Raw genomic sequence first — 23,692 nt, forward strand, 5'->3', positions numbered from 1 at the left:
TATAACACAACCAGAAGAAACTGGAGTGTGACGTTTCGATGACTACATATTCACCTTCATTTTCTACTCGTTTTGTTATAAGAACTTATATTCCACTGTAAGGGGTGTATGCCACACTGACGACATTATATTTGCCGTTTACATCTAATGATGTCATGTCTCCTAAGTGAGAACTGTCGCCGGGTTTTTTTATTGATATAATTTTGACAATAGTTGTAGTCACATGATTTACATGCCAATGTTTGACGAATATAAACACAATTGATAAATCAAATGTGTAAAATAATCAAACATTTATGTCAAAATATGAGCCTTTTATAAATAGTATTGGTAACCGATGATTCATGGTATCTATACGCTTGCAGTAACCCTAGTAAACAGCAGCGGCACTATCAAGTATACCGTTCAGCTAGAGAGAACTTTTCTGCGGTTCAATTTGTTGGGCATAGGTATGTCCATATGGACTGGCGCCGGTTATTCATTTATCTATTCTTTTCAAGTTTTTCAATAATTATAAGTCTTTCTTATTTGCTTTCAAACCTTTTAATAGAAAAGAACAATACCTCTTGTATGTTAGATGGTATTTGGATAGAATTGTTTTTAAAATTCAGCGTATCCAGGTAAAGAATATGTACAGGTTTTGTGGTGTAGAATAATGAAAACGCCAAAATTTATGAGGAATATTAAATCAATATTGGAGTGTACGTCACGCTATTTAACCCGTTAATTCTATTGTTGTCTAATACTGAACAATTTCGTGTGTGAAATTTTATTACAGTAGCAGATAATCAATTGTTACCTAAACATATAACCCTAAACTCTTGGAGATACAGAATATAATGCTTTAAGTATCTTGAAACAAGATTAATTGAGCAACAGGCCACGTGAATGAATTGTCACGTCCTGATGTATTTTAGTAAAGAATGTTAATCAATACAAATTTACATTAAAGAAGATTCAGATATATCACAATAAAGTGAAGCGAAGTCATAATCAATTAGTATTTATTTCCTTATTTGAATTCTAAAACCATTCTTAAGGAGGCAAGTTTAAAAAGAATCAGAGCGTTTGAACATATCATACACGGATATTAGTAAAGTCTTGCTGAAGTCTTTATTCTATCTATTTTGAAATGAGATATTTTTCTGCACTAATGGGCTCAACACTTCCCTGAGGGCAATACATTCCTATTCTCTCCCAATATGTAATATAGAATACATGTGTACAGTTAATGATATACAGATTGTCAAGGTTAGGTTTCGGTACTCGCCAATATTTTCATCTTAAAGTGCAGGCATCCTTTTTCTGATGATTTATGTATCGTTTGTTAGATAAAACTTAATACAGGTACTTTGTAAGCAGATTTCTTATGATAACAGACCATACGAGACCCTAAGAAAACGGAACAATGAGTAGTCATAACAACGATACACTTTCATGACCATCCGGTTTATGGTTTCCATGACTCCAAATTTTCAGATGCTGACGTACACGTGTTTATGTATATGGACATGAACCGAAGACACCCGTTGTCCCTGCTATCACAACATATCATCAGAATCTCCATATAGTCAAGCGTTACTGTCATAATTCTAACCATTGTAAAAGCCAAATTTTGAATACATTTAACTGAAGTTATTTTACCTGTCGTGAATCGAAAGCTCGCAGCATGAGGTATAGTAAATAAAATGTCAATTTGTGCTCATTCCTCATTTTTTTACTGTCTTCTCAAACAAGTTACACGCAAGTTTTTGAAGCAGAGTTTAAATATCAGTTTACAAAATGTATATAACATAAATACATTAATCGAGTATACAAAGTTTGAACAATTAAAATCTTAAGATTATATGAAAGATTTAATAATGAGCGTTCCCTGAAGCGAATTTCGTAGATGTTTAGCCCCGCAAACAACCCTAAATATTATTTTGGGTGATAAGTACCCTGTACTAGATAGCGTGTTTATGTAAAGTATGAAGGATCACAGTAACAGCCTCAAAAACAAAATACCGACTTGTTAAAGTCTTAATTCAAACTCAAAAACAAGAGAAAATATATGAAATATGCCATTGAAAAAGTACAAAGAGAATAAAACAAAGTGTTTCGGCATGTTGAGCATCTTTGCGACATCACCGACACCCACCATATTAATCTTATTCAAACCAAGTAAGTAATGTCATGTTTTTACAGTTAACATCAGGGGAAGTAAGATACTTCATCAATATATATATATGCGTATACAAAACTTTTATGATCTTAAGATATATTTACTCCCCGGCGTTCAAAGGAAGTTTCTAGTGGTACTACCAGGCTAGAAAACATATATCTACTTGCACTGGCGTAGGCAAGGGAGGGGGGGCCAGGGGGGGGGGGGGGGGGGGGGGGGGGACAACTGCCCCCCCCCTCCCCAATTGTCCCAGAGGTGACTATTGTGAAACGTGTAAATCCGTTGAGTTTTTAGTTTTCCGCATCTGTATTTTTCATATCTATATTTCAGTGATTTTATCCATTCTACTTGCATTCTGTCGAAACTAACACCACACAAACTACACTCAGCTCAGGTAACAGAATCAGACGATGAGAAAACGTACTATGAAATATGTATACGCATTAACTGTGCTTTCTAACGCATGTATAATCTATGATTTATTTTCTAACATCTATAGAGGTTTCAACATGCCTTAGGTTTCTGTTTTATCTTTTTGTAATAGACAGTGTATGCATTACCGGTATCCGTGAGACATGTGTTCTAACTATACGACTGGAAATTGTGACCGAATTCTTCCTGTTTTCTCATGCATCTTCTCCAAACATCTGCCTTTCCGATTTCGATGCCAAATGTCTGCCACAAAGGAAGGACCATTTTTTAGATACGTTACGTAGATGTATTATAATTATGCACCAGAATTGCACTTCAGATGTACCTACTATCTGTCGATCGGATGTGCAGACACTGATCAGATAAAACTGACTGACTATATCTATAATATGCATATACGATCTTTATATTAAAGATGGGAGCTTTACTTTACCAGGTCCTGTGGATCTTAAGGCTACTATTCTTATACCACTACACTGCAGTAATTAAAGGTTTTAACGTTAAAAAGTAAAACTCGTACCGTACAGAACTCCTCTTCTGTTACACTCATGATATACCTAGGTTGCAGCAGTTGTCAAAGAAATAATGTAATGTTATGTTAATTAATTTAATTTAATTAACAAAAGCGTGGATGCCTCTAGCAGGAAAATGATATCCAGGAGAAGGACTTTTGTTGTTTTCATTATCAACGTTTTATTTCGAAGATATTGAGAAAAGAGTTTCTCAACACAAAGTATTGACATCTGTGGAATAGGATTCTGGGACAAGAACAAACACGAAATACTTGAATTCGCTAATGTAGACTGCACGTGTTTAGATATCGTGATACAGCGACAACTTGAGAAGAAATGTAGTATTGAAAGCATCCTGATCATTGGCTTATTTATCTAAAATATGCTAAAACATTGAATCATCAAAAATTTTCATGTACAAACAAACACTCCCCATAACTAAAATTTTAATGTCACTTCATTTCGCAGAACTTGGAGATAAAATCCTACTTCGGGATATGTGTTTAGCAATGAGACTCCCTCTCTCATGCATGTTGTAGATCAGTTGTCAAGAAATGTTTAGAAGAAGATAAACAGACATAATAAACAGTATCATTTTGAGAATATTAAGAATAATTTCAAAGTCTGAACCGGGAAGTAATGCAACATCAATACAGGATGTTAAACCAGGATTTGGATATAGTAGACTTTGTGTGATGGTTAGACAATTACCGTATAGTTTGAGAGACGTGCAGCATTGGGCGACCCCCACGCTCGTGAAACATGTCCTTGGTATTTTCGCCACATGCCACAGGTTATACATCACATGAAGGAGTCATTAATATACACCGAACTGATTTCATTTCAAGTTTGTGCGCATGGTATACATTTATAAAACAATGAAATACTATTGTAGATGTAGATTACTGTGTTGTTTTCCTCACAGAAAGCTTAAGATACCAATCATTAGAAAAGGAAGGTTTTCGTAAGACTTAACGCTAAAAGTCGCTTTATTACCTGAACGATGTTGTTGAAATCCTATACGTTCTGAAGCTGAAGATTAGATATAAGTAAAAGTTTATATTTTTCCTACATTACATGTATATTCTCTTTGATCAAGACTTTTAAGATTTCGACGTTTCAACAGACAAGTTATAGCAAATACAGTGTCTTGAGATATTTTGAATACTGTTTATTGTCACAAAGGATAAAGCGCACATCATTTTCAAAGTCTCAGCAGTGTTTGACTTTTAAAAACTTCCTTGTTTTGATGTCACTGGTGTTGCGTTGGAGCAATTCGATTAAATCGCATTTTTACGTAAAAGACAAGTTCTTGCTCCTAATCCTAAAAACCATTCTCGGTATTGCTCTTGGAACAGCGTATGCTTTTGGAATTAAAAATGAAATAAAGCATAACACTACATTCAAAGTGCAAAGCAATAGTAGCACACTCATAATTCACTAAGAGAATCAGGGTTCATTTCCTCAGTCGGATACGAAAATGTATGACGATTGCACGGTTCGACCACGTTGGTTTTCCCTTAAGTCTCCTCTTTCGAGTTAGCTGTATATGTGTATGATAATCGCATATCAGTGCATTGTTATAACGTTTTGATTCATCTTTTGAATTGAATATGTATTGACCTGTTCGACCACGTTGTGTATATGTATATAATAATCACCCATAAGTGCTCTGATCGTTAGAAGAGCAATGAAATAAGATTGAAATGGTGCATTGAATTGCACTTATGAACACATTGCTAGGAGTATGCTTATTACGATTAACTTGAACATCTTTTAACTTAATATGAAGCTATAGACCCATACCTGCCATTCACTTTCATATTTAAATAGGTATTTAAAACATTCAAAGAACTGAGACAATTTTACCCCAAATTCAGCAATTATTCAATTTAGTCGCACGATCCTTGCATAATTAAACATACGCAAATTGTTACTGTGATATAATACAAAAGATCTTTGAAATAACAATATAAGAGTTGGTACAAATCTATACTGTCGACTATCGTTGTGTACTCGCCTGCCCGGTGTCTGTGTATGTACAGTAATTAGCACTTCTGTCACAAGCAATCTGTAGCGTCTGTTAACCAGATTTCACTGCGAGGAACACGATATATTACTGTGAGTGCCAACACAATAAATACATTTTTTTTACTCGCTGGTGTGCATTTTATTTGTTTATTAGCTCGTTTTTCTTAAAAGCAATATAAATCACCGTCCTTGAATAGAGCAAAACACGCAAACTTATTCAAGTGGAAGGAAGTGCACCAGTTTTATTTAAATACTGTTTAAAATAGTGTGTATTCGGTAGCATAAATTCATTTTTACATGTACTTTTATTATTTTGTGTTTCTGTGAAGTAGGTAATCGTATACGAGTCAAATTCGTTCCTTTTAAAATAGCACATGTGCCGTTGTTATATCAGATGCACTAGTTATCCTAAGATTATTCATATTTTAGTGATTTAGCGGTCTCCTACAAAGGTGTAAGTTGCTTCCTTGCTATAACACTCTAAGATGTCTGTCTAAGTGATTTAGCTGTCCCCTATAAAGGTGTATGTTGTATCCTATAAGGGTGTAAGTTGTTTCCTTGCTATAACAGTATAATAAGTTGTAAGTTGTATCCTTCCTACAACACTATAAGTTGTCTGTCTTCGTGATTTAGCGGTCTCCTATAAGGGTGTAAGTTGTATCCTTGCTATAACAGTATAAGTTGTCTGTCTTAGTGATTTAGCGGTCTCCTTGTTGTATCCTTGCTTTAACACTATAAGATGTCTGTCTAAGAGATATAGCGGTCTCCTATAAGGGTGTAAGTTGTATCCTTGCTACAACACTATAAGATGTCTGTCTAAGTGATTTAGCGGTCTCCTATAAGGGTGTAAGTTGTATCCTTGCTACAACACTATAAGATGTTTATCTGAGTGATTTAGTTGTGTTCTATAAGGGTGTAAGTTTTATCCTTCCTACAACACTATAAGATGTCTGTCTTAATGATTTAACTGTCTCCTATAAGGGTGTAAGTTGTTACCTTGCTACAACACTATAAGATGTCTGTCTTAATGATTTAACTGTCTCTAATAAGGGTGTAAGTGGTTTCCTTGCTACAACACTATAAGATGTCTGTCTTAATGATTTAACTGTCTCCTATAAGGGTGTAAGTTGTTACCTTGCTACAACACTATAAGATGTCTGTCTTAGTGATTTAACTGTCTCCTATAAGGGTGTAAGTTGTATCCTTGCTAAAACACTATAAGATGTCTTTATAGTGATTTAGCTGTATCCTATAAGGGTGTAAGTTGTTACCTTGCTATAACACTATAAGATGCCTGTCTTAGTGATTTAGCTGTCAACTGTAGAAATGCATTTTTTTTCATCCTATAACACTGAAAACTGTCTGCTACCTTTTATTATAGTTATACGGTTTGTTTCATGGGAGTAGAGAGCCAAAGAAAGGAAGTAACATTGATGCTCTGGTCCTGAAGTCAAAAACAGATATAGAGATGATTTTTTCCGGTTATGAAAAACATGTCATACATGTTTTTTATCTGTTTTCCCCGTTTTTGTTCCATACCCTGATTGCTGGATGAGAATTTATTTGTAATTCACATTCGCTGCTGTCTCTGATCGTAACTTGTATTGTATTGTATCTTTAACGTAATTATAGTGAGATAGCATGTCCGAGATTAAATAAAAAACATTTTAAAGCATGAAGTAAGTTATAGGTTTTGTGAAGCTGTAATACAACCTATTTTATTGTAAAAAAAGAATACAGAAGCAGGTTAAACCGATGTCAAAAGATGGAAATTCAACGTCGTCCTCTCTATTTCTTTTTCTCTGTGTTTAACCTTAACATACCCCTTTAAATACAAAAGAAATCAAGTGGGATGTAACACTTAAAAAAGAAATGATATACAAGGCCTTTACTAAACGTGATTACACAATAATTACAAGGTTTGGGGTTCTGTTTCGTTTCTATGACATTTGAAGGTACACAACTACACATTATACCTATGGAGGGTGCAACAGTTCCTTATGTGCTATTTTTCATTCATAGACACGTGTTACTGTCATCCCCGTCATGGTTCAGTGACTTTCTATCGACAGTGATAGGTAACCATGTTCAAATGAGGCTAAAGTAAAACACTTCATGCTGCTTGGTTTCTTTAACAAATTTTATGACATGGTTAGAAAAATTTTAATTTAACTACTTTAAAATTTGAAATCTACAATGCAGACTAGTTAAACAGCCATAACCGTTGGTTAAGATTCTTAGTGCTTACGATCGTAATAAATATAACACACATAGCAGGTATAGTAGATTACACACAGGTGGATGATAAGGTAGCTCCCATTGACGGGAAAACAAGGTAAGTGTACACAGAAACGTAAAAGTGGATGTAGTTTAAGTTCTCTGTGACGCCATGGCAAAAGCAGATCTACTACAGACGTAATATGTAAGATAAATATGAATTTATGATAATTTACATATATACGTGTTAAGCAGTTGTGGGTCTGGATGCTGTGGCGTCCTATGTGTGGAGTTATGTTAACTTGTAATAAGTATATAGAACATTATATTGTGAAGTAGTCAGGACAGAATAGTACATTATTATGAACATTAAAAGTAGTGAAGTATATAGTTTAAGTATGTGTAGGCTGGGTGCTTCATATTAAATACGTATCAGGTTGTGAAGTGGTCCACCGTCCATACTCGCGTATCTGTATAAACAGTTGCCCTGTGATAGCGACGGAAATTCTATTTTGTTACTCATACTAGTGTGGAAATCTCTGTCAGGAAACTATACCAATCTTTTCGCATGGATCATCAGTGTTTATTGATGAGTGGATGTGAAACTAGTTAGTATTTCTGCGGAATTACGTATTTGTATTCTTATTCTGCTGTATATATTTTGGATTAGATATTGACCAGGAACGAATATATTCACTAGAAGTGGTGGACAAGTATTCCTAATGTGGATTATCGTAACATACATGGGTTTTACACGTATGCAACTTAGCGTGTCTGTCTGTATTTGTTTCTTACATACCCATACAGCCAGTAACAGAGAAGATCGGTATAAGCTATGATAACATATTTATCTTTCTGTAAAATCATTCTTCGAACTTCTCAATTTTCATGTAAGTCACCCACCTCGCTAACACATTACTTTTGTGAGCTACTCGTGCCTAAGTAATTGTTCGTCCATTCTCTTCAATTAACCAATCAGAGGAACTCGTCCTAACCAACGAAGGGACTTGTATAGAAATAATGATTTTCTGAGGCCGTCCCCTCTGACGTTTTGTTTCTTTATTCTCTATTTCAGACAGTGGTAACACACATGAGATATAAAACATGGAATAACGACCGGGACGAGTTCTAGGCGGACGATTGTTACCATAGTGCTTTCGAAGCAGCTGTCGTCTGCTACTGTGATTCTGCTTAAAGGAATAGAAAAGGGAAATTTAATGCACTGGGAATCCCACTGTTTAATATTTTTGGAGTAATATACCTCGAAGGTAAGTATCCTGATATTTAAAAAAAAACAAAAAAAGAGAAAATATTTTTTAAAAAGTTGGAAATTAGATTTCTGTCAATTATGCCAAGATGCAATGATGATAAATTGCATTTTGGGATAACTGGCCCGAATCAGGAAAAGTAGGGGCATATATAACATGAATCACTAGGTAATACTTTGTCACCAATGTAAATACCATTGGATGTTTTTTTTTCAAACTCTGAAAAAGGTTTTTAACAGGCAAATTATACGGAAAAAATTAACAATATGTGATAAATTAATATCAAGTCAAGATAAATATAATATTGATGACAGTGCTAGTTTGAAATAAAGATTTTTTTACTATGTTGCTATGATAAGACACACTTAAGTTATCTTATGCTCATGGCTCTAAGTGTAAACACAACTAATACCTTGATGAATAACTTATTGATATATTTACATAAAAACTACTTAAATTGAATCAGGACTGTCACCAATCTGTAAAAACAACCTTGCTATACATGTTGCTCTGAAGTGTACATCTTAGGGTTTCATATACGTAAACTGATACTATGAAAAAACAAACAGTTCAGGAACTCTAAACCATCAATGAAGTACAAAATGAACTTGTCTACCTGGGTACTTAAAATAAGGAATGTATGTTTGTCGACTAGGTAGACAGCTTTAAAGATGACGTGGAATGTCAAAGAAAAAAGCGTGTCTTGTTTGAGTAAAAGTCATTTAGAGGGAAAGGTTGTCTAGTGATCTAACCGTATACCTGGGGAAAATGCTATGTCGGTTAATTTATAGTACATACAGTGATATGCACCGAGCAGGTGTGTGCGGTTTGAAACTGATTGAATTAAAATTTCGGTTGAAAAGAAAATTGCTGATACTGAAAATTGTTGGACCTGCCAATAAACAGACGTATACAATTTCATTTCTTTTGCTATTTAAGACCATATTTCATTTGAATAAAATTACGTATGCAACGTATGCAGCAGTTCCTATTTAGGCACCGAGGAAAGAACCAATGGGTCATGAATAATGTTTACAGGACTTAATCTAGTTATATTATTTTTTGTGTGTTTGTATCGCGATCAACACTCTTTCTGCAAAAACAACATTTTATTTTGTCAAGATTAATTTTTGGGTTACCATGACAGAAGTGGATCTTTAATCTTATGTGAAATTAGAAGCATTCACAGTATGTTCTCAAACATGATAGGTGAGCACCTGTATTTGATGGGATGTAGATCAGGCTTCTATGTTTAAATTATCGGGTCCCGGTTGTTCTAAAGTTAATTAAAATTTATCAGTGGTTAATGAAAATTCCAATTGCAACCATCGAACAAATAAGAGTGTTAAATGCAAAATTAGCACTTTAATATATCAATATGATCTGTCTCAAATCTCTAAATGTGAATGCATCGAGATTGTTTCCAGTTTTGTTTATTCCATCTTATCACTAGTAAAACCGGGGCCAGATATCCATATCAACAATTGTACCCGATCAGCTCCACATCGCCCCCACACCCATACATAAGAATTTAAAAAAAAAACGTACAAACCTTTAGACTCAAACATTTTTGTGAACTTCCATCAAACTCAGCAAGACGCTCAAGTTCAATTTGTCTGACCTCCAGCAAACAGATGTGGATGATAAGATCAGGGGATTCAGAGCACGTGGAACTTGGTACATTTCCTAGACCTTACTGTAGCGGCTATGCTCGTAAAACAACCGTTTTAGACATTCATCAAATATTTCTGATTGTTTTACTATTCCCATTTAGAATATGACACCTTTTCTTCAGTGAAGGGTTTCATTTAAGATCTGGTAAATATAGCAGGCGAAATGGTCACCTGGTGATGTTTTTAAAATGGAAACAACCATCTGTACAAGTCATAATTAATTGGATTATACATGTGGTCTAGGACACACGTATCATTTCACAGCGCATGCTTTCTAGCCTTGTTGACTGTAAGGTTGATAATGCCTAGCCATTTATACGAAGTTTTCGTTCATTCGAGTTTATGATACAGTATATGTCCTTCCATGTTAACTTTATGAACGTTACGTAGGAACCAATGTCATGTAACCGTTTCGTTTTGAAAAATTCGCGATTTTCCTTCCATCATATTTGCTTATAGTACATATGATCATTTTTCTTTGAATCTGATATAAAATACCACTTTGCCTTGAACATTTTAAATTCGGCAGTTTTCTTATATACAGATATCGCATAATCAAGGAACGATTTTTCTCTAAATTAGTCACATTTATGGTTTTGTATCAATTTTATGTTCTTAGTTATAGCATTAAAGAGAATTTAATGTGAATATAGCCAGATCTATTATAAGATCTAGTTCGTGTTATCATTCAGGAATAAAGTTTCAGAAATGAAGTTGTTTAAGCTCCCTTCAAGATTACTACCGACTGTATACGCCTCTATAGACTTATCATATTCAATTAAATTTTCAAAAGTAGCAAGATAAATAGAAGTCAAAATGGGACATAGCAGCCCGAATGTAATGTAGTTAGAAGGATGTGTCATCTTTTGCAGTATTTGTTTACACTTTTATGAGCTGAACAGCAAATTACGAGCAAATCATAAAAAACCCGAGAGGATGGAGGAATGTTGAAGCGTTGCAAATTACAAACTATGATGTATAATTATCTTGACCGATATTTTCTGCTGTGCTAATATATAACATTGATTAAGTTTCTGGAGGTTTTTTCTTCAATTGGTTAGGTATTTGAAATATCATATTTGAAGAATCGTGTATAAAAATATGGTTGAACCTTTTTATTAAAAATCCCAATTATATATCATTTTTGATATGAACCTATTTCTCTTCAATGAGAAGTAATATGCCTTCTGTATCTCATAATGCATGCCGAGAGAGACAACAAATAAAAGGACACATATTGTAGGTACAAATGGAATTTCCGATACTGCTGTATCTTACTATATGTTGCATAAGGCGACTAACAATTCCCTCCTCTGCAGAATCGGGAGATATCTTCCATTAATACCGAGGGTAAATTAAATTGGAAAGGCCAAAATATATCTGCCCCCTCCCCCCAATTGTAACACTTAGGATCTTGATGTTTCCCTTTCTTTCTTGTCGTCTCTTTCTTCTCTGTTTTCCTCTCTTGAGGTTCCCCGGACATTTGTCTTCGCGCAAACATGGATGTATTTGTATCATTATACTAGACGTAACGTGTTAATTTTAGATGTCAAAGAAACTTATGTGAGCTTTGTTATGTGAGTTATTAGTGTTAAGTTGGTAATGTGGTTAATTTAGTGTCTATGAAACGGTCCGTTTAAACAGTATTTGTGACATTTAAGATATGCACATACTGAAGTGTTTGTGGGTAGCCGATGTGGCATACACGAGTAGATTCTGCGAATGTGCAAAACCGATCAGAGGAAACATCTATGTATTTATCATGCATGCATTTTCAGATGACGGTTTCAAATAATTTACACACACACACACGTTGTGAAATGGAAATATCAGAGGTATAGTACTTGTACATCCATATGTAGAGGTGGTGATATAAAGTCCGATATTTTCTAGTGGAAGCAAGTAGTACGTCACAATTACGTTTTCATATTGGGTTTAGTATGAAATCAAATATATAAATGTTTCTCTAATTCCTGTGTACTTGCTTGTAGTGGTACATGATTTGGTTTAGCTACCACGATTAAAGTTTGAAATCAGTTACGCAGTTGATCAGCTCTTTGGATTGGATTTAGTGTCATTTTGTCTTAGCTATACAAAAATGCAAATAACAGCAATTTACCATGAGTCGTGTGGATCTTTATATGAAATAGTTTTAAAAACATAAACAAAACAACAAGAAACAATGTTAAGTTACTTTAACGTTCACTGTGTGTGGATTGTTTTCAAGATATCATCAGATTATCGCCTGTGCATCATTACCATTTCTCTTTCGTCTTGTTTAACATGTATTCATTATCTTACTTTGATCTATTTAACAGTTATCATGTTTTTTTCCAAGAATTGATAAAAAATATCTCTTTTAAGATATGAATATTTTCTTACATAAAACACCATGCTTTGGGCTATAACAAGCGACCTGAAGACTTTATAGCAAACAATTTAATCATTTAGCATCTTAAATGAGTATTAGCTGGTATAGACTACTGTGATACCCTTTTACTTGTGTTTTGAATGTATCGTTTTTCTTGTCTTCGACTATAGATACGTCCTGTTTTTATGTTTACTTAAAAGACATATGCTCTCGCAGATTTTAACAACCTAAGTCTGCAGTGGTCATAAAAAGTGAATTTTATTTCAAACGAGAAACATTCTCAACATGTTGTACACCTGTTCCAGCAAAATAACAATGTTATACACAATAGACGTTAAATATATCGGAAGCCATGAACAGTAAATTATGTAAAAGCATTCAAATAACAAATCCTCATTTAGAAAATGAATAATCCTTTTCTTTTGAAAATACATTTAAAAAGCAACAAGGAAAAACGAGACTTTGTATTATTTAGTTAATAATTATGTTACAAATTCGGCAAATTTATGTAGTTTGTCAGTCGTTGAATGCATTCTGTCAGCTAGAAGTCTCACGAGTTCGTAATTTGTGTTATAAAGAAGAGATAGTTCTTTATGACACGATGTAATGAATACTTTAGTTACCACACCGTTGTAGTGGAGAAGATTCTTAACTAACGAGGATTTTGACACTGTGATAATTAGAAAATGACACCACGTGTTTTACACCTGATAAGTACCGAGATAAGTACCAACTTTGTACTGTAGGTGTACCGGTATAGCTAACTTCTCTAATGGTACGCCATATCTCTTCGTTTGAAGACAACTCAATAATGTTAATGATAATCTGTCTTCAGTTTGTACGTAGTAATTGATAACGAAATACTTGGTCACTAGATGCGATATGCACCGTTTTATAGGAGGCTCTTTGTACTTAAAGTCGACAAAAGTCAATGTCGCGTGATAAAATTATTGATAAACTCATGTAATGTATCAAATCGTCTATCACTTTGTAAAATCTTTTTAAAAAACTGAGGTATATAACTAATTCTACACAACTAAAATATCAATAGGTAACACCATTTGAAATCGATATCACTGCAACCAACAATTCCTTTATTTCGAAAATCAGTTGAAAACTTTGTATGATAGATTTTTTCTTTTTCCTTTTCAGACAGTATGGGATGGATAGCAAGATTGGCTGTACTAGCCACTGTAGTGGACGTTATATATGCACGTAAGTAATAAAGTTTTCTTGTATACGTTTCTCACATGAATAGTTGATTGTTGTGTTGTAAGGCTATTTACCTACTTGGATGTGTCCTACATATATACAAACAGTTACAGTGTGTCTAATACACAGAATTCTTACCGTGCTCCCTATTATAGCACCGAATATATATATACAGAACGCTTAGGTCAGCTTATTACGGCTTTGTCGGCTGGAATGAATGGGAGTTTGGTATTCAAATACTATTTGTGTTAAAAAAAATAATCGTGACTTATTTTTAAATTTCATTTTGGAATTACCACACGTGTATATTCACGATAATATAAAAAACTAAAGACAAAACACTTTCTGATAGCGTCGGCTGCTTAGTGTAAGGTTATTATGGCTTGACATTCATTTTCCAGTGTGGTATGTGAAGTGCATCATGCTGCAATTCTGTGTATAATCATTCTATGCATAAACACGTCGAGTGCTACCGCTTGTCGTACCGGCTAAACGCAAGTGGCAATACAAAACATAGGTGGCTTTAATTGCACGATAATATATCACATTCCTTATAAAGTCAATATCAATTTCTGTTTTTCTTCAATTTCACCCCAAATATATATGAATTTTATTTGTCATTTTAAGTTTAGTTTTCGGCTGTAAAATTGTCTTTTTATTCAATTATCATATTCGAACTCCAATTTTAATTTTGATGAAAAGCAGTGAACATGTATAATTATTTCTAAAAAAGATACCTCTATTTTCAAATCTTTGAGAAAGATAAACAATGGCAGAAAAATACGCAAACGTGATAAAATTACGTTTTTTCACGACCATCTTGACCTCGATAATATCTCAAACTTGGACGTTTATTCAGCAAAAATGGTGTTGTCATAACATATTATGTAGCATACCTCATCTGATAAGCGAATTGATTGAAATAGATTGCTCTTTTTTATACACACTCGGCACTATAACAGCATCTAGTCTCTAATCGAGGAGCCTATCGGAATAGTGGAAAACATCTTTAGAATTATGACAATGTGTATAACAATGCATTCGTTATAAAATTAATATAAGTACCAACAGCTGGTTCTCCACACTGCAATTGACATCGTACATAATCGTCTAAATCTAATTTGTTTTTTTTTTATTTTTACATTTATGCTTGGTTCCAGATAATAATAAATTGTTTTCTTATTTTCTCATTAAGCGTGCGTTTTTCTCGGAATTTTAAGACATTTAATAGTACATTATATATGTTAAACATATAAGGGTTGTTCAAAAGACACAAAAGTGGATAACACTTTTCAATATTATAAAATAATTAGATACTTTAATGCCAAATATAGACTGGTCCCATTCTCTAGGGCATCCAAATCATAAGTAGAATTGAGACTTGTTACTCTGATCTCAATGATATATCTGACTTCCAAAGTCGTTTGGTTTCACTTTAAGATATATTGATGACGTTTTGTCTTTAAACAACAAGAAATTGTACTTACCACGTCAATCTTATATACCCACCAAAACTGGAAATCAAGGACACTACAACGAAACATGAATAGATTTTCATCAAGCTGTGTGATAAACGTGATGATTTCAATTTCTCTATTGTGAATTTTCAGTTTCTGAATAGCAAAATCCTTGCATAACCAACACTTGATCTTTACATGTTGCAACTGATTAGAGATACAAGGGCCTATTTCCCTTATCAAGATTTTCGTGCAGGAAGTTGTCAATTGAAGGAAAAACTAGTAACAAATGGTTTCAAAAGCTACGGGTTGAAGAAAATTATTGGAAAGTTTTACGGTCATCAAAGTTATCTCATTGAGAAATATTATAATTCGTTATACGATATGAAACAGGATGTGTTTAACGCTCGTTAGTTTGCCTATTGACTCTGGTGTTGTATATCTTGTTCTCATTAGAGAACGTGACATTACTTACTTGAATTGACAATGTTTACATTGTGGTTGTCGTCAATGGATCAAATGACGCTTACTCTTCCGGATAACCTGGTCTTATTCTTCTTTTATTTTTTCAGGAGTCTCCCTGGAAATCTTTCTTTTTTCATATTTTGCCCTCGTTTTATTGAATTTGAGTTTGGATTAAGGTCGTGTTGACATATTGGTATTGTTGTTTATTGATCACAATTAATGTAAAATTAAAAAAAAAAGTTTTATCCAAAGCGATTTCATATGATGATGATTCTTTATTAGTCAAAACAAAAAAGGCTTCAGAAATGTAATTATTTGCATCGTAAAATTTGGAAAAAATATTGATGTCCGTCTCATTTAAAATATTGAACTAAATAATGCAGAGACTTTAAAAAAACTCTCAATGGTATTTACGTCTTAATGAGGTAATAATATAGATTTTGACATGATTAATTGGAAAACGAAATTTATTCGTATGACACCGAGCGATAGATTCGATATTCATTGATATTCATTGATCATTGATATTCTGTCACTCTATCATTGCACTACTTAAATTAAGACCCTGGTGTTATAAATTTACCCGAATAATACAATGTACTAAAATATAACGATAACTACTAATTAAGCATAATTAGCTGTAATCGGCTTCTAATTAGGATTTAATAAATCAGAAACAAAATCTTTGATTGTTAAATGTTATATAAATCTTTGGAGATATATTGCACATTTCGTCTTTGAAGGATGTTTAAGTTGACTATAAATCACTAGACATATTTTCCAGTTCACTGCAGCGAATATGCTTGATTGGTAACTTCAGGGGTTATGTCGGTGTGTCTTGAATTGTCGCCTATCGATAGACATCTCACCTTCATACCGTAACGACGGACATAGACAGTAATCTACCATATAGGACATTATAGACTCGATAGCGACTACATATATCGGTGACCAGCACTATTGTATATCGTTCAGTCTATTATCGGTTGTTTAAAGTGTTTCAAAACAAAATGTTAAAACTAAACCTTAGATATTTCTTCTTGTAAAACCAGTCAAATGCTCGCTAGTTTCAAAATGATTACTAGGGTATGAAAACAAAGCAAAAATATTTTGTAACCATGTTCAAATAAAATTTTAAAAGGTGGGTCTGTCTTCACGATATGTAAGGTATGTAGAGATATTTGTATAACATTTTACAACAGCAAGGATTCCAAAATATTTGCGTTGAGAAAAAAGTGATATTGATATTCACACATTTAGCAGACAACTTATAGAATAATTAGATAATGTTCTGAAATTCAGTTTAGACGTTGTGAAGTTTTATGCTTATAATAGGACGGGTTATTTAACACGCTGCCGTGTGACTCGCACAGATCAACAATTCTTCGCTCAATTTAACGATGAAATTGATATAGCTGACTTCTAGAGTAGCAGTGAGAGTAAATCTGTCATTCAGTAGCTTTTATGGGGGTAAATTACTTTAATATTCTTAAAATGAATTATTTTGATGATGCTTATACATTAAATTTAGCCTTTCAGTATGACTTTGTCTGGAATACCATCTCTTTTTGCATGTCTTAAATTTATTTTTGTAGGTAACGTCCTCGAAAATGCTAATTATTGTTACCCGAAATATACAGGTGTAGACAGCCATTTTTTGGCGAAATTCGTTGTTATCAATAATTGTCTTCCTTTCGTTTGGTCGATACGCTAGTGGTATCTGGCAGATCGAATCCAATAATCATGAGGTATTTAAGATTGTTTAACTGTTAGGGGAACATATAGAACATCTTCCCTTAGGTAGTTTTTTCGTAATTGATTAGAAAGATGACTTTTTATAGAATCGTCTTATTGCTTAGACTGACTTCCCTGACTATATAATTGCCTAAATAGACTTACACTTCTGTTTTTGGTTTCTAATCCTCTGAGCCCTTGTATCACCAAAATAGATGGATGATCTTTTGTAAATGGTATATAATTTGTCTATAACTTAATTAATATTTGAAGTTGTTATTATCATGTTGGAATGTCTAGCCTTTCCCACAATTACCAGCGTTAGGTTCGACATTTAAATGAAAATTGTAAATCTGGTCATATTATCTACATATCTACATTTATAAGAAATATTATCCCATCGCCATTCTGATTTAAGTCAAAGATTTAGAAGTATTTTATAGGATATATCGATGCCATACCTGCTTTTCCAAATCTTTTGTATCGTCCAATTTGTTACATACATGTATAATTGACAACAACTGTTTCAGTGTTACGTATAAATATAATCTCATTTCAGCGCAAATAATTTGCGACTCACCGTAACGAACACGTGCAATCACCTGGGTGGCCTGCTATACTGAGTTACAAATTCTCACTATCTAGTTTTGTTACATTACCAGTATCGTACCGGCCACAATGCTGACGTTGTTCACACCTGTTTTCTACCCCTTTCATTAGTCAATACGGACCCCTATAACCTGCTCCTATCCTGTACCGCTTTATGATTGATGGGTTCCACATACAGGGTCACGTAAAACAAATGGGTTGTGTTTGCTCAATGAACGCGCGAAAGTTATATTCTGCTTTGATAATGTTAAAGCCTAGCATGCGAATTTGTATCAGTCAACATTATTTTTATTTTGTGTGCATATATAAATATACTCATGCACATTTTAAAAATGAATGTTTGATGACATTTTGAATGAAATAAAAACTTTATCGCTATGGAATCAGCATTTAGTTTTGTAATGTTTTTATCATTACTCTTAGAATAAGAAAGTTAGGTACAGACAGATACAAGGGTTAGTACTTAGAATAACTTTTAAGAAATGGACTTGGCACGTGGTATGTGTTGTACATATATTTTTATCAAACAAATTTATTTAACAATCCAGTGTCACAAACAAACAGTTGCGAGTATATTTAGCATTTTAGTATATATACGGGATGGTTTAAATTTTCCTATTGTGAATGTTTCATTTCTTGATAGCAATATCTCTGCATCCCCAACCAATGGTGTTTCTGTATTAAAGGGTCTCTTCCTATTATAACGCTTTTGGTGAAAGAATTTGTCAACTGAGTAACAAGCTCGTAGCACAAGGGTTAAAAAAATGCCGGTTTTATGGTCGCCTTAGTGATCTCATTGAGAAATATTTCTTTGTGTGATATAAATCTGAACGTATTTCATGCCTGTAAGTTAGTGTATTGCTTCGGTTGTTGTACACCTCACTCTCATTAGACAACGTGACATTCCTAACGTGGATTTACCAAGGTTTACATGGTGGGTGACGTCGATGAAGCAAAGGACGCTTAATCGTCCGGAGTCTCCGTGAAAATCTTTCTTTTGTACACATTTTGCCCTATTGTTATGGAGTTTGCATTATGATTATATTGACGTGTTGGTATTTTCGTGAAGTTTCTTATACTGTGTTATCGATATTTGAATTTTAATTCTAATAAAAAGTCGGTTGTATTAAGAAAAGTAAGTTCAATATGATACCATTGTCCTTAAATAGACATAAACATCTATAAGATATATACTTTGTAGTCTGTAGTTGTTGTTGTGGAGCAATTAGTGCCATGATTGCAGATAAACTTCCTTGTGCATTTCTAGACCAAGCTGTAAAGGGAGACACTCTAAACAGCCCCGACTACACAATAAAAATGGCAAGTTGGGGGCGATTTCGTAGACCTATCTTTCATCATAAAGATTTACCAGATGATAAAATTAATTTATTCTACAGTGCACAAGAACATGCTCAAGATACGTGGCCCATTTCGCCGCGAGTATGCGATTTGCACTGTCATTCTTTCGAGATAAGGTCTACTGCAAACACAGAATACCAATGCTTTTTACTGTATGTTCATCACGTTTTGACGTTCATGCCTGCTTGTTTTCTGTCCGTCACTATTTTATTTATTACTGAAATGTATTCACTGGTTGGATGGAATTGCAGAATTTGTCTAGTTTTCCTCCCATACACCTGGATGTTTCCTAGTTTAATGTCATGCTAACTCACCTAGCACACTTTCATCACCTGATATTGTGACAAAAAGCCACAATAAAATTGTAAAAATATAATATTAACAATCTTTTCAATGAATGTAATGCAAATATTAAAAATTGATCCCTGTTCAGCTGTGATTGTGAAGACATGTTTTAGTGCGGAGATGCACGATAGAATAATTCAAACCAAGACACTGGCGACAGTCATCTGTCGCTTTTATTGAATTGGTCTTAAGCTGCTACTTTCAGTAGATTTATAAGACTCTGGCGTGTATACATACATGTACTTGACCCCTGCTACTTGCACCTGTTAGATAAACAATGGTTTATGACTTCACATGAACCTGTTGCTTCCTGTTCCAGTTTAAAAACATATTATAAAAAGGGATAAAATTACCATAAACAAACAATATATGTTCTGTAAAGGTATCTGCATTATAATATATGTAATCCTTATAAATAGTGTAATTATTCTATAACTTATACAGTGAACACATTTAATGTCATCATATCTCTCACATTTTCTACAAGTATTTTTCTGTCCAATCATATATTTTCGAGGTTCCCGTTTTTGTGTGTGTTTGTGTGTGGGTGAATGTAATCCCCCCCTCCCCCAACCCAACCACAAGCTTTTTCGTGGACACTTAATTTAGTGAATAAGTAAAGCACATTAAATATACTTAAACCTATTTCCTCTGTTCGTGGACATATGACTTCATAGGTTAAGAGAACCCTCACGAAAATTAATCACTTTATGGTACACTCGACGTTTTCGTGTGACCGACATATAACTGCATATGTTTGTTCCTAATCGAATAATCTTGTGTTGCTGTTTGACTCTGAATTGTGTCTCAATTTAATTTTTGAAGTTGTCTTTTCTTTCTTTTGAACTGCAATTTCACTGCTTCCCCAACATCCATGAATTTGTTGCAGTCAATATCACCAATATAATGTTATCCATTGAAGACCTCTACAGCTGATCGAAAAAAACAAGCAGTATGCCATGGTAATCTCGTTATGATAAATTTAGATCTCATTAGCATTACAAAGTTGGATTGCTCTAGATTGTGATGAGAAAGACGAAAGTGAAGGACGACTCTTATCCTTGCAGAAAACCTGGTCTTCTTCTCCAGTACTTTGCTTTGTTTCTTTTCTTTCGATTCTGGTTTGCCCTTGTTTCGTTGATTTTGAATTGGAATGATTTTTTTCTTTTAGAATGTTTATATATTTCTCATGTCATTTCGTCATGCTCTTGCCATTTGTTTCGATCTAACCTAATTTTATTTCATTTATTTGTCGGTCGATTCTAAAGTATGATATCTTCGCAACGTGATTTGTTCTTTTCCAAACAAGAATTGTAGTTTTAGTTGTAACAATTTATGCTAGTTTTTATTCATTTGGAAGCACAACTAATCTTAAATAGTTACATTGCATATCAGTTTTTTTCAATTAACTATTTACAAGAATCTTGGCACCTGACATTATTCATCAATATGACAGTATTACAGTATTTGACATTTACTTTACACTGATGTTGTCAATCAGTAAGCTTGTACGAGTTGATTAATAATCTTCTATTATTTGTTTTGCGAAGGATTAAAAAAGACATATAAGTGAATAGCACTTTTCAATGTGATCTTAAAATAAGATACAGCAAAGCTAAAGAATGAAGCTATCAACATCATACAGCTGTGTCGTCCTTCTCGGTCTCGTGGCGATACCAGGGACCTACAGTGTTGAAAAACGACGCCAGAGTAACATGACGACTTCGAGGTGGAAGTAAGGATGCATGCTTCGTTATTCACATTAACACTATAGAGCTATAGAAGTATGAGGCATGCACATTGTCCTCGAGGTGTGAATTAAGAATATCCGCAAGCAAAGCTTGTATGTTCTCACTCCATTTTGCTTACACGCCAATACGCGGATCATACTGACCAAAGCACAAATTGAAAAAAAAGACATCTACGATAAAATCAATCATACTGTATTTCACGTAGAAATCTAAAACAATACAAGTAGTTATAAATCTAAGGAGGTCTGACAGAAGCTACATGCATGCTTAACCCCTTCTCACCACAGATGGTGATAACGCAAAATGTGATACAGTTCGTTAATGGCATTTAACATGTCTTTGACGGATGTCCCACGCCTCCAGTGTTATCGGTCTATAAAGTCAGTGTTGTAACAGGTGACTGGCAGTGACCAACATTAACCGAACGACTGTCAGATAGTGTCTTCCGACGGCCATTGTCCGGAGTCACAACGATGGCTATCATACAGGTGGAATATATTTTATTTGTGAGGCGACTTATGTGTGATGCACGAGAATCTACTTCTCAGTGTAACCCAACACGTACTGCGTGATAGAACTAAAACCTCACAAGATTACTTGATCACTTAAATAGTCTTTATGTATTTTTTCCCTGGCATTGCACATTTTGTAACTTGTTCAATTTCAATTTTTCGGTTCCAATGTCTTGTTACCAAGCTAAAATACTTTTGTGAAGTTCTAGATAAATAAACCACCAAGGAGAGCGATGAGTTCGACGAAGATCTAATCTAAAAACATAATCTGTTGTACACAATACAGAATGAAAGCCAAATCCCGACGTGATTCATCAAGTTTAAGTATCTATGTTTCCTTATCTTAACTGTGTCAATATCACCACTGTTAACATGTATTACATAATTTCAACCATCGTTGTTTGATACGAACACCGGTTCTTTTCATCACGCAACAGTTACAGTAACAATGGCTGGGTCTATATATAGTCATCCATGGATACTTTAGGACAAAGTGTCTGCTAGATCAGACCATGTCGTGACACAAGATTTATGACTTATGCTAATCTCTATCTGTATCTCCAAACTTTCCAACATAAAAATCATGAAAGTATTAAACTAATAAAAACCAGATGATGAATTAAAAATGACTAATACGTTTCATATTTTTAATATATAACAAATAAAAGTAAGTTTATATTCATTAAACTAATGAAATTTGATGAAATTCTGTCTGGGCCTGTACCTATTGATAACGTTGATTTATGTCTGTTTTGTTTATGGGAGCTTTTTCTACCTACGTGATTCGTGATAAGGTAGACAAGATTAAGTGATAGTAGCCATACTTACCGAAACCTTAGTAAACAGCATAAGAGAATACCAGGTTCCTATCGTTTCATATCGTATAATCAACGCTTTGTACAGTCGGAAATCAAAATGCTACAGACTTCACAACGGTATCAAGTGAGGAAATCGTATTTCGTTTTCATTCTCAGTTTTTGACGTCATGAATAGGAATGTGCATAGCGTCATATTCATATTAAGCATGAAAACCCACTTCAATAGAAATAAAAATCACCAAGCGGTGCTATGATATCAAGTCTTGTTTTGCCGTTTTGTCAAAAATAGTGTGGGTTTCCTAAAAAAAACGTCGATGTTCATTTTGTAAGGAAAAGACACACAAGACTTACAAATACGAATATTATTAAACACACAATAACAATGAATAAACAAGATACCAGTAAACAAATAGAGTAAACAATCATTCTGCTATAAATAAACCAGAGAGATGTGTGAATTAATGTACCACTGGCTTACGATTAGATCATTGTTTTTATTACGTCATTATTGTAGCCATGGAAATGGCTATGACTCGTCGTTAAAATGACTTTCTTTGTTGTTGTATTACACTCTCTATCCGTTAATACTGACTTATTCATTTTTGCTTTGATTACTGGTAAAGCAGCATGCGAAGGGATGAAATTCTGAGCTTTGAAAATTTATATTTTCCTGTAAGACCATGTCATTTATGACGGTCATAAATGAAATAAAATGCCAATGTAATGCTAAAATACATCGTAAAACGGATATCACATATCTTT

General features: G+C 33.9%; 1 protein-coding gene across 4 annotated transcripts in view; it reads left to right on the forward strand.

Annotated features, from left to right (window-relative positions):
• The window catches only part of LOC132553182 (collagen alpha-1(IX) chain-like), a 158,098-nt gene that overhangs the window by 71,333 nt on the left and 63,073 nt on the right, over positions 1-23,692 (forward strand). For 3 of the 4 annotated variants that reach the window (XM_060217409.1, XM_060217408.1, XM_060217411.1), the window contains exons 2-3: positions 8,432-8,624; positions 13,821-13,883. In XM_060217409.1, the coding sequence (XP_060073392.1) occupies positions 13,826-13,883 (58 nt within the window). In that variant the 5' untranslated portion in view covers positions 8,432-8,624; positions 13,821-13,825. Of the gene's footprint in view, positions 1-7,908; positions 7,965-8,431; positions 8,625-13,820; positions 13,884-23,692 lie in introns of those variants that run through there. The other variant, XM_060217410.1, reaches the window with a different exon arrangement.

The sequence above is a fragment of the Ylistrum balloti genome, unplaced genomic scaffold, assembly GCF_031769215.1.
Source record: "Ylistrum balloti isolate Yb309-2 unplaced genomic scaffold, AGI_CSIRO_Ybal_v1 Utg370306, whole genome shotgun sequence".
Taxonomy (NCBI): Eukaryota; Metazoa; Mollusca; class Bivalvia; order Pectinida; family Pectinidae; genus Ylistrum; species Ylistrum balloti.